Below are 12,574 nucleotides of genomic sequence, written 5' to 3'. Positions count from 1 at the left end.
ATGTATAGAGGGGGCGTGTCGGCCGCCGCTTCATGCGGTGGTAGACACCCGCTATCTGGCCGGAGAGCCTGGCCCCCGTACAGAGAGATCGCAGGGGGCCCCAGCGGTCGGACCCCCCGCGATCTCAAACTTATCTCATTTTTCACCAATTGACTACCCCTTTAAAAAAAAAAAAATTTAAAAAATGAACCATTCTGATTGGTTGCTATGGGCAACTCAGCAACTTTTCCTCTGGACAGGTTTTGATAAATCTCTCCCATTGTCTTTTGGTTTTTGAGGCATAAAATGTTATTTTTATTTTTATTTTTTACCGTATATACTCGAGTATAAGCAGAGTTTTTCAGCACGATTTTTCGTGCTGAAAACACCCCCCTCGGCTTATACTCGAGTGAACTCTCCGCCCTCAGTGGTCTTCAACCTGCGGACCTCCAGATGTTTCAAAACTACAACTCCCAGCAGCATGCTGGGAGTTGTAGTTTTGAAACATCTGGAGGTCTGCAGGTTGAAGACCACTGCGGCCTTCGCCATCATCCAGACCCCCCACCCCCTTTAGTTTTGTACTCACCTACCCTTGGCAGGAAGGAAGGGTGAGCTAGTCCGGGCCATCTGTGCTGCAGGGACCGTCTGGTGGGGAGGGATAGTCGTTCCCGGCTGTCCATCTTCACCGGGGGGGCCTCTTCTCCGCGTTTCGGCCCCGGAATAGTGACGTTGCCTTGACGACGACGCACAGGAATGTTCATGCGCAACTGGTTGATGACGAAGGCCGCAGTGGTCTTCAACCTGCGGGCCTCCAGATGTTTCAAAATTACAACTCCCAGCATGCCCGGACAGCCCATGGCTGTCTGGGCATGCTGGGAGTTGTAGTTTTGAAACATCTGGAGGTCTGCAGGTTGAAGACCACTGTCATTGACAGGCGGTGATGATAAAGGGGAGGGGGGGTGTGGGATGACGACAGATGGTGATGATGAAGGGGGGGTGTGGGATGATGACAGGGTAATGATGACAGGCAGTGATGATGAAGGGGGGGTGAGGATAGGGTAATGATGAAGGGGGGATGATGACAGGTGATGATGATGATGAAGGGGGGATGATGACAGGGTGATGATGATGAGGGTGATGATGATGAGGGTGTTAATGATGGGGGTCTGGATGATGACAGGGGGGGATGATGTATTTCCCACCCTAGGCTTATAGTCGAGTCAATAATTTTCCTGTGTTTTTGGGGTGAAATTAGGAGCCTCAGCTTATATTAGGGTTGGCTTATACTGGAGTATATACGGTACATTGAATTCAATAGGAAGATGCTTGACAGTTAAAATGTAGTTTTGAGTACCCAATATCCATTATAAAAGTGAAGGTAGGATAACGTGGTGGATCTACAATATCTAGCACATCTGCAGTCTTTAACAGGACCATCGGCCTCTCCTGACCTGCCTGTTTTAGTAAATACTTGTATCACCATAAAATAACAATTCTGTATCATCTTTTCTTATTGTGTTGTTTGGTTCCTTTGTTGTTCTTACAGGAATTATATGATTAAATAGCCAACTGGGTGTTATTGCTGGGGGCATGACACTTTGTGAGACTTTAATCAAATACCAGAGGAATGACACAACACTATAAAAAAGGTTGTTATTTCATAGAAAATACTAATATTAATAAAAATAAAAGTATTATACTATACTAATACTATACTAATAAAAATAAAAGTATTATCTAAAAAAAAAGCCAGGTCAGGAGAGGCCATGGTTCCTCTTTAACCTCATCCCTCTTCTCACTCCCGTAGTAGCACTTAAGGTACAGTTTTTTCCCTTCAGCAGGCACACTTTTCATCTCTGTCTATGGACATAGGCCTACGATTTGCCAGTAGTAAAGTTTAAACAAGAGTTTTACCCCAATTTGGGCAATCACTTTTTTTTTATATATATAAAGGCACTTTGTTGCTATTCTCTCTCTCCCCACCCATCTGTTTAGAAATCCATCACTTAGAGAGTCAATGTGCTCAGACGATGTACCGTACCCGTGTTCTTGGCAGTAAGCCTTCCGAACCCAAAGACAACAACCTGAAAGAAAATGCTTTTACTACCGCTACTGCTTCTATAGATATTTATCTTGCCAGCAGGTAAACAATCAGGGTGCATTATGCTCGGCTTTTTGGAGATTCTAGCAAACTGTACACTGGATTGTGAATGACATTTAAAAACAATGCGCTTTATTTTAGACTAGTTTTTAATTGAATGTCTAAAACAGCTGTGACAAATCTACCTCTATTGTACAGAACAAATGTCCTATTCAGCTGCTTTTTTGGGGGGTGAGGGGGTGGGGAGTAAGGGAGCAAAAAATATCACTTATGTACATTTTTGTACCGCTTTTTGTCATTTTTGGTAAATGTTAAAAATTAAATTTGAGGTAAAAAATGTGGTTGTAAAGTATGTTCAATAGTATGCTTAATGGAATTGTGCCTTTTTGATTGTTATTGAGAATGTCCTACCTTAACACTTTTTGTTTATATTTACCCTAATAATTTCTATAGCTTTAACATGGTTTTCCTATGAAGGACACTCAAACTTCTCTGTTCAGTGCTATAGGCCTGATGAAGATACCAGAGCACTGTACTATCTTTGTCCATTCAACCAGGGGGTGTAGGACTTTTTCACGATTGGAGGGGGCTTTAGTGGTCAGACCCCACCGATCAGACACTCCTTATCCCGCAAATTGGTGATTGACCATTCTGGTTTTCCTACAAAAGGATACTCAGAGTGTCATACCTGCTTCCTACATGCAGATACTACTAGGGGGTATTTTTTTTTTATATTTCCTTTTATTATTAAGTATAGACTGTATACAGTAAGCTCCCTCTAGTGGTGGCTGCAGGCAGAAAGAATATTATCAGTTAAAAGAGCAATCCAGGATTAGAAAAACAACACCACTTCTGTCCTCAGGTTGTGTATGGTTATTATCAGTTTGATTGAAAAGAATGGAGCCAAGTTTTACTACCACACACAACCTGAGGGCAGGGTTTTTTTTTTTTTTGGAAGAAATTAGCTGTATTTTTTATTACTGGATAATCCTTTAAAGTTTTTCTGATACAGACCTCCAATTTCCTGCATAGGCAAATACTGTGACTGCTAGAAGAGATACATTAGCATTTAAAGGGAACCTGTCATCACTTTTATGCTGCCTAAACCCGGAGTTATTGGGGCAGTCCTGGTGGCTTCTCCCTGTCCCACCAGCCTTGATTGATTGATTGATCTCTTCCTATACCCAGACAGGAAGAAATCAGCATGTCTGAGCCGTCAAACAGCGCTATATATAGGAAGGGGAGAGAAGTGCTGGAATACAGTCAGTAGAGATGAGCGAACTTACAGTAAATTCGATTCGTCACGAACTTCTCGGCTCGGCAGTTGATGACTTTTCCTGCATAAATTAGTTCAGCTTTCAGGTGCTCCGGTGGGCTGGAAAAGGTGGATACAGTCCTAGGAGACTCTTTCCTAGGACTTTATCCACCTTTTCCAGCCCACCGGAGCACCTGAAGGCTGAACTAATTTACACAGGATAAGTCATCAACTGTCGAGCCGAGAAGTTCGTGACAAATCGAATGTACTGTAAGTTCGCTCATCTCTAACAGTCAGTGATGGTCACGCAGGTTGCATGATCCAGAATGACTTGTTTTAATGTCTGGGCCATGTTTCAAGTGGCCAGGAGGTGGGCCCTTCTGCATTAGCGAGTGACCGCTCTAGTGTCCATTAGGAGATTGCTGGAGGCATCACTCGGATCGGAGAAGGGGACTAGGGAAGCACTCATTATGAAGGGTCCACCTCCTGGGGATATTAAGAACACCTAATTTTAGTCATGCAACCAAAACATTCTAGGTATGTAAACGCTTCTTTCCCTGTCCTCTATATAGTGTTGTCAGCTGTTTTGAGGGCTCAAACTTGCTGGCAGACTCTTTAGTAACCACAGAATTTGCCATCGTTTGAAAAAATTATTTTTATCAAAAAATTTAAAACTTGAGGATGTATATATGTATGTATACGCACGCGCGCGCACACGCACACACACAAAGAGCAGGCATTCACTTAAAAGTGACAATCCAGTCTGAAGCCACTTTGACTATTGCACTAGGATATTGTATTAGCAGTGATCCCACGAGATACAATCATTACAATTGCTCCCATTACCTGCAATGGTGACTGGGATTGAAAATCCTTGTAGACGCCATTTAATCGCTGTCTGTACCCTGTGCTGCACATGATGTATACTTGTAATAGGAGCAATTCTGATAAGAGTAGTTCTCGGAAAATAATTGTCTACTACTGTAGTGAAGAGACTGCAAAACTGTGGGATTCATTTTACATATGACTGTCAAGATTTTTTTTTTCCATTCTATAAATTGGTAACAATAGTTTGGATTACGGTGAATGTGTGTTGTGTAAAGACATTAAAAGCTTTTTGTCTCAATTTGTCATTGGCTTTACTTTTTATGGATAGAAATTCATCAAAACAGAGTCTCCTACATTAACAATTATGTTTATCTGGCGAGATTAGCACTACAATCTAGTGTGGGCTGGCACCAGCTGTATTATACTGGAGATACTTACCATACCAGTAAAGTTGTAGATTGAACTACACCAGTGGTCTTCAACCTGCGGACCTCCAGATGTTGCAAAACTACAACTCCCAGCATGCCCGGACAGCCAACGGCTGTCCGGGCATGCTGAGAGTTGTAGTTTTGCAACATCTGGAGGTCCGCAGGTCGAAGACCACTGAACTACACTATGTTAGGACCCTATAACACTGATGATTATCATCCAAACAGAGCCAACATTGCAGCTGCACATCGCCATGTGTAATGGTGCATGTGCAGACAACAAATGCCAGAAGTAAAGGTGTCCATACACCTTAGTTTGCAGGTAGAAATGAGCGAACGTACAGTAAATTTGATTCGTCACGAACTTCTCGGCTCGGCAGTTGATGACTTATCCTACGTAAATTAGTTCAGCCTTCAGGTGCTCCGGTGGGCTGGAAAAGGTGGATACATTCCTAGGAAAGAGTCTCCTAGGACTGTATCCACCTTTTCCAGCCCATCGGAGCACCTGAAAGCTGAACTAATTTATGCAGGAAAAGTCATTAACTGCCGAGCCGAGAAGTCTGTGACGAATTTACTGTTCGCTCATCTCTATTTGCAGGTCTAGCCTTAAAGGGGTACTCTCCTGGAAAACATTTTTTTTTTTTTTTTTAATGAACTGGTGCCAGAAAGTTAAACAGATTTGTAAATTACTTCTATTAAAAAAAAAATAAAAAAATTTAACCCTTCCAGTACTTATCAGCTGCTGTGTGTTCCAGAGGAAGTTCTTTTCTTTTTGAATTTCCTTTCTGTCTGACCACAGTGCTTTTTGCTGACACCTCTGTCCATTTTAGGAACTGTCCAAATCCCCATAGCAAACCTATCCTGCTCCGGACAATTCCTAAAATGGACAGAGGTGTCGGCAGAGAGCACTGTGGTCAGACAGAATCAAATTCCAAAAGAAAAGAACTTCCTCTGGAACATACAGCAACTGATAAGTCCTGGAAGGGTTAAGATTTTTTAATAGAAGTAATTTACAAATCTGTTAACTTTCTGGTACCAGGAGATTTAAAAATAAAATAAATAAATAAAAAATGTTTTCCAGGGGAGTACCCCTTTAATCTAACTAATGCGTATGGTAGCCACACGAATCTTCACCAACAGATATCTGTGGAGAGAAGAGTCCGGCGTGTTTGATTTGCACCACCGAACCCTAGTGCTCTGGTAAACACCGACTACACAGTGGTCTGGCTGTGGCTTACTCCCCTCCATAAAAGAAAACTGTAGAGGGTTTGTTCCAATGTATTGGTGTAGGTAATATGCTGAATTATTGTTTACCTCTACTGATTAGAGATGAGCGAACTTACAGTAAATTTGATTCGTCACGAACTTCTCGGCTCGGCAGTTGATCACTTTTCCTGCATAAATTAGTTCAGCCTTCAGGTGCTCCCGTGGGCTGGAAAAGGTGGATACAGTCCTAGGAGACTCTTTCCTAGGACTGTATCCACCTTTTCCAGCCCATTGGAGCACCTGAAGGCTGAACTAATCTATGCAGGATAATTCATCAACTGCCGAGCCGAGACGTTCTTGACGAATCGAATTTACTGTAAGTTCGCTAATCTCTACTACTGATCTATTGTAATAAACATTTAGTTCTGTAAGCAGGCATAACAGCAGTTTCATTAATAAAGAAGGATAAAGGTGAGAATGGGTTTAACTCTATGGGGGGCCTATTTCCACTCAAAGGTGCAGTGAGTGATTGTCGTGGGTGATACCAAGGGGCCCGTGGTTTACCCCTGCTGTGTGCATTCTCTCTTCTTCATGACGTCATACATTACGACGTTGTGACATCATGTGTTATTTCCACCCATAAGTGACATCATTAGGTTTTTTGCTGTGATGTCACTGACTTTCTTGCTGAAGGTGGTCATGCTGAAGTGAGGCCCTCAATCCAAGTCTGGTTAAGGGGTCTTTTGGTTACTTATCATGCCTCTTATGACAAGGTATTTTAGAAAGCTGTGTACCTCTTCATTATACATTGGCTAAACTGTACTTGCATAGATTAGGACAAACCCTTTTAGGGTATGTTCACACATGCATATTTTCTGCTGCTGCAGATTTTGCTGCCCATTGACTTCAATAGGTAGCAAAATCTACTACAGCAAATCTGCAGCAGAAAATACGTACATGTGAACGTACCCTTAAATGAGAATTTGTCAGCACATTTATGCTACTGTCAGAGGTAGCTGTGTTCAACAGTGTCAGGAATGCTGATCAAATTATGTGTCTGTGAAAGAAAAGTTGTACTTTGTCTAAACTAACAGTCTATTAGTCGCAGTGTGCTGGGAGTGTGGTGAACTTGGGAATCTATTGCAGAAAGCTGTCAATCATCGGTGTGTGCCCACAGCTCATGAATATGCCAGGCTCTCAGAAACAAACGCCAGAATACAATCCTCGGAAAAAGCGCAAGTGGTCAGAATGTCTGAAAGAACTGCACTGCAGTGCTCTCGGGAACAGCAGCATAAACACGCCAACAGGTTCAATCTAAACCCTTCCTGCACTAAACATTTAAAGGGGTACTCAGAAAGGTGAAATGGTTTTCAAATCAACTACTGTGAAAAATTATAGATTTGTAAATTGCTTCTATTTAAACATCTTAAGCCTTCTAGTACTTATCAGCTGCTATATGATTCAGAGAAAGTTGTGTACCGTATTTTTCGCCGTATAAGACGCACTTTTTCTTCCCCAAAACTGGGGGGGAAAAGTTGGTGCGTCTTATACGGCAAATACCCGCGGCCATCAATGGCCGGGACCCGCCGCTAATACAGGACATCACCGATCGCGGTGATGCCCTGCATTAACCCTTCAGATGCAGCGATCAAAGCTGACCGCCGCGTCTGAAGCGAAAATAACACTAACCCGGCTGCTCAGAACCGCCGCGGTGAAATCGCGGCATCCCGAACAGCTTACAGGTCACCGGGAGGGACCTTACCTGCCTCCTCGGTGTCTTCTCCGTGCCGGGATCCCCTGCGCTCTCCTTCGACATCATCACGTCATCCAATAGGAGCGGCGTGCGTAGCGACGTGATGACGGCGACGGAGAGCGTGGATCCCGGGGAAGAAGAAGTCCGGAGCGTCGGGGACGCAGCGACAGTGATGGAGTGACATCCAGGGCACCGGTGACGGGTCCGGAGTGGCGGGGACACGTGAGTACTACCTCCTATACCAGTGGTCTTCAACCTGCCAACGGCTGTCCGGGCATGCTGGGAGTTGTAGTTTTTCAACATCTGGAGGTCCGCAGGTTGAAGACCACTGTTGGATTCAGAATCTTTATTTTCTTAGATTTGGCACCTATAAATTGGGTGCGTCTTATACGCCGGTGCGTCCTATAGGGCGAAAAATACGGTAATTCTTTCCAGTACGACCACAGTGCTCTCTGCTGACACCTCTGTCTGTGTCAGGAACTGTCCAGAGCAGGAGAGGTTTGCTATGGAGATATGCTCCAGCTCTGGAAAGTTCCTAATACAGACAGAGGTGTCAGCAGAGAGCACTGTGGTCAGACTGGAAAGAATATATAATCAGTTGACCAGTTAATCCCCTAGTGGGACAAAACAAAAAAACAAAAAAAAGAACATTTTAAAATGACTAATTAATAATAGATGCGTTCAGAAAATGCCCCAATCGTAAGGAATAGCTGACTACATTTGGGTCCACTGCCCTATAGAAGTTAATGGGTCCATACACAGATATGATTTCAGCCAATTTGCGCTTTAGAAATTGTATCTGCCTGACCCCTTTTTGCCTGGGCTTACGTCCTTATGTATCCTTACTTCAAATGTATCAAAAAGGTGCACTTTTTTCCATAAATAGCTAAATAGTGTAGTACTGAGCAAGTTTTACATGTGGTCTGGGCTGGTGTGAGATTGCGCAGAAACTTTGCGACAATTTAAAAAAATCTAACCACTACATTTAAGTTGTTTTCTTCAAAAAGTCTAAATAAATTTGCACAAAAATTTGCAATTTTGATGCCAAAAAAGGGTAAAACGATAAATCCCAACTATTATTCATACCCTTAAAAAGGATGTTATCAGTGAACATCACAAAAATGTGGATTGTTTCACAAAACAATACCACATCTGTACACTGAGCGGAGCTCAACACTAATGTGAACACAATCTAACAACTGACCCAGTTAGTCCATTGCCCAACGGACACCAAATGGTACCTGTCTGAGCTCAACGCTGTGGCGCTGTTTCTGGAAGACCAAGTCGTGTGTTTGTCATTGTAATTCTGTACAATCCCTTTAAAAAGCAACCACAAAAGAAAAACAAAAGTGCCATTAGTTACAAAGGTCATATATGAAGTTTATTGAACCAATATCCCACAACACCTTTACCATTTGCAGCTGGTGGGACGTGTAACACTATATAACAGAATATATTAGAATCCCTTTAGGATACCTCTTGGACAATAAATGACCTTCAGCCCAATATTTCAGTGTTTCAGGATGTCAAAAAATGGCTTATAAAAAGGAAACCTTAAAAAAAAGCCCAATACATCTGACTGTACAACAAGGAAATTAACCCATAAATCAGTAGAAAACCAAATTGCTCTGTACAACATTATGACTTATTCTGAATTGAGAATGGGCGCTTAATTTTTAAGAAATGTGCTAATTTACATGGTAATTAACATTAAAATTTCACATAAATAAAAAAAATAATAATAAAAGCCACATCCACACAATAGAATCTCTCCAGTCTCAAGTAAAAATAGGAAAGGAACACACATTATTGCTTAAATCTAAAAATATTTAAAAATGGCTATATCTTTATAAACTGCCACCAAGTACATAGACATAAAGTTACTATGTGCATGCGAATGAGTGAACTTGCTTCCTGAAACACCAACCTGCAGCTCTGACCCTATTGAGAGGGGGGGGGGGGGGGGGGATTAAAACAGTCAAAGTGAAATGAAGGATTATTGGAGCTGAGGGTTGTGCATCCCTACACAATCTATACTGTGCCTTGCTGTTGTGGAACTCTGGACACAGTATTGGAATGTTATTTGGTTGGAACAGAAATGCACAGGGACTATAACTATGTAGGAGGTGGCCCATTGGTATATCTAAGCATTGGATAGAAAGACCTAGCAAAATTGTTAGCTTGGGCACAGCTAAAGTCCTCTTCGGAGACGGGAATCATGCAGGCGAAGAAGAGTAAGAGAAGCAGGAGAAGCTGTAGAGGAAAAGCAGCTCGCAACACTCGGTAGAAGAAAGACCTCTTCTTGGGTTCTTCCTGGACATTGCCTTGGGGTTTTCTTGTCCTGTGATAAAAAAATAAGAGCATTTATTTTACATATCTCTTGGCTCCATGTTCTTACTGGGCATAGATGAGCCAGGATTATGGTTGTCTTGTAGAAGGTCCGGCAGCTATAGTTCAATGGTCCCAACATAAATAGGACCCTCTCATTCTAAAATCTGGCCATGATTTGTAGCCTCTTTGGACAAAAAACAAACTTTAGCCCTCCCTACTAAAATGTCCCAATACTTCATCTGCTGGAAAATGCTGACTGAGCTCTTATTACATGTGAAATATGTGACCAGAGGATCTTTCTTTGCCAGAATTCTATAACCCCCCCCCCCCTCAACTGCTGTAAACCCCAATCACTAGCATGCCCTCTTAGTTGCACACCGTCAGGGAATCTTGGGAGTTGTAGAAGCACAACAGCTGGAAAACCACTGGTCAAAGACTAATCAGTCTAGAAGCTTCCATAAGTACCAGTAGAAAGGATCTGGAATACACAATGGCCAAATCTACGTACCTGGTGGAGTCTTTAGATGCTGCACCAACTGCACTCTGTATAAAAAATAAAAAAAAAGGATAGATTTTTATAGTTCACACACATCTGATATATCTGGATATGTTGCTGGTATAGGAGACTACTAGCATCAGCCAGGGCAGAATGATGAACATAGAGATCTTACCTGCTTGTATGTGGTAGAAGAGATCAGAGAATCCACTTCATCAGCTGCTGATGTGTCCTGGAAGTAGGGAAACAAAAAAAAAAAATCAAAACCAAAAAATAAAATAAAATGATGCTCCTGTTTTACAAGTAGTAATTTAGAGGAAAGACTTAAAATTGTTCTACTTTGATATGTATTAAGTTTTAAATCAGCTTGAAATAGGCTAGTTCTAATCTACAGACAGTCGCAAAGATCTTGACAAAGACCTTCTTGTTCAAACTTGAGGCTGAACACCTACACAGATCTAATACTTCTTACTGCTTAACCCCTTAATGACCACAGACGTAAATGTACGTCCTGGTTTGGCGGTACTTCGCACACCAGGACGTACATTTACGTTCCTGTGTATGACCGCAAGCATCGGAACAGTGGCTGACATCCGCGATCCCATTAACCCCTCAGATGCCGTCATCAATACAGATCACGGCATCTGCGGCAGTGCGGTACTTTAAATGGATGATCAGATCCCCTCACCTGGCTCCGGCCGTCTCCCGGGGTCTTCTGCTCTGGTCTGAGATCGAGCTATGTCCTATGCATAGCACTGAACAGTATTAGCAATCAAAGGATTTCTATAGATAGTATCCTACATAAAGTTTTTTAAAAATAAAAAAAGTGAAAAATCCCCTCCCCCAATAAAAAATGAAAATTGTCAGTTTTTCCCATTTTACCCCCAAAAAGTGTTTCCACCCTGCTGATCAGATATTGATGGCCTATGCCATGGCTAGGCTATCAGTACCAGTACCTAGAAACCCCTTTAATGATTGCTTTATCTGTATGTACTTTAGGGAATCCTCTAAGCATAAACAGGTATTCCCATCTCGTAAAATGACAGCATAGCCTGGAAATCGGACATCACTTTATGATATGGGAATACCCCTTTTAACAACCTACATTATATTCTAAATAAACTAAGTGTACCCACCAGAGCTTTCTGAATGGCAGCCAAGTCTTGTGAGACATTTATATGGAGCTGTCTCAGTTTGGATCCAATGACATGTATCCTCTCCTCTGCCTCAATGTAACCAGCTCCAGATGAACTACTCAACAAGTTACTAGACACATCCTGAAGGGAGTTTGCTTCAGTCTGTTTCTCTACAAGCTGCTCCTTAAGTTGCTGGATAGAAAAATACCAAGAAAACCAGTTAGTTAAGAAATGATAACGTTTATGAAATCATTCTAAAATATCTACCAATACAGAAAACAGGATACTGGCACTGCTGGTGGCACACCATATAAAAAGGCGTTTGCACTTGAACTAAGAGACAAAAGGTGTTCTGCCACAGAAAGTAGTACAGTGATCCCTCAACTTACAATGGCCTCAACATACAATAGTTTCAACATACAATGTTTTTTTCTGGACCATTGTAACTTCAAACCAGACTCAACATACAATGTACAGACAGTCCAGATCTGTGAAACATGTCATTGGCTGGAAGAACCGACCAATCAAAATGGGCATTCACTGGTAAATCACCTGTATTACTGAAGTGCATGCACTGACTGGCTGTCTGGTAGAGCCCCCTACAGTATAGGGAGGAACTACAAGTTTTGTACTCTTTACCTGTGCCAGGGTTAGCTGCTCCTTTTGGACACCAAGTAAGGGCGGCTCCATTTGGAACACAGTGTGTACTGTATAGGACCCTGAAGAAGCTCCTGTCCTCTACTTAAACCATTGTTTCCCAACCGGGGTGCCTCCAGCTGTTGCAAAACTACAACTCCCAGCATGCCCGGACAGCCGTTGGCAAAGTTTTGCAACAGCTGGAGGCACCCTGGTTGGCAAACACTGACATAGTGATTTACAGTTTCCAGCAGATTTTTCTTACTTTCATATGTAAGGATTTGTTTTATCTATAATAGTTATCGACTTATTTTTCTTTATTCCTTGCATTTTCCTATTTTTGGATGACATTTTGGGGCTTCAGAACCAATTACCAGGTTTCTATAGAGTTATGGTCTCAACATACAATGGTTTCAACATACAAT

At 42.2% G+C, this 12,574-nt stretch overlaps 2 protein-coding genes across 8 annotated transcripts in view; one reads left to right on the top strand and one right to left on the bottom strand.

Moving 5' to 3' along the window:
- ESR2 (estrogen receptor 2) overlaps nt 1–12,574 on the top strand; it is a 196,711-nt gene that overhangs the window by 144,026 nt on the left and 40,111 nt on the right. The gene's annotated exons all lie outside the window — the stretch shown is intronic.
- Nucleotides 8,910–12,574, bottom strand: part of SYNE2 (spectrin repeat containing nuclear envelope protein 2) — a 355,793-nt gene continuing 352,128 nt past the window's right edge. For all 7 annotated transcript variants that reach the window (XM_056546593.1, XM_056546588.1, XM_056546590.1 and 4 more), the window contains 4 exons: nt 11,514–11,705; nt 10,553–10,609; nt 10,390–10,424; nt 8,910–9,891 (listed from right to left, as the gene is read on the bottom strand). In XM_056546593.1, coding sequence (XP_056402568.1) covers nt 9,666–9,891; nt 10,390–10,424; nt 10,553–10,609; nt 11,514–11,705 — 510 coding nt within the window. In that variant the 3' untranslated portion in view covers nt 8,910–9,665. The remainder of the gene's footprint in view (nt 9,892–10,389; nt 10,425–10,552; nt 10,610–11,513; nt 11,706–12,574) is intronic.

Source organism: Hyla sarda, chromosome 11, assembly GCF_029499605.1.
Source record: "Hyla sarda isolate aHylSar1 chromosome 11, aHylSar1.hap1, whole genome shotgun sequence".
NCBI classification, from domain to species: Eukaryota; Metazoa; Chordata; class Amphibia; order Anura; family Hylidae; genus Hyla; species Hyla sarda.
Note: the sequence above shows the minus strand (reverse complement) of the source record. Positions and strands in the feature narration are given on the sequence as shown.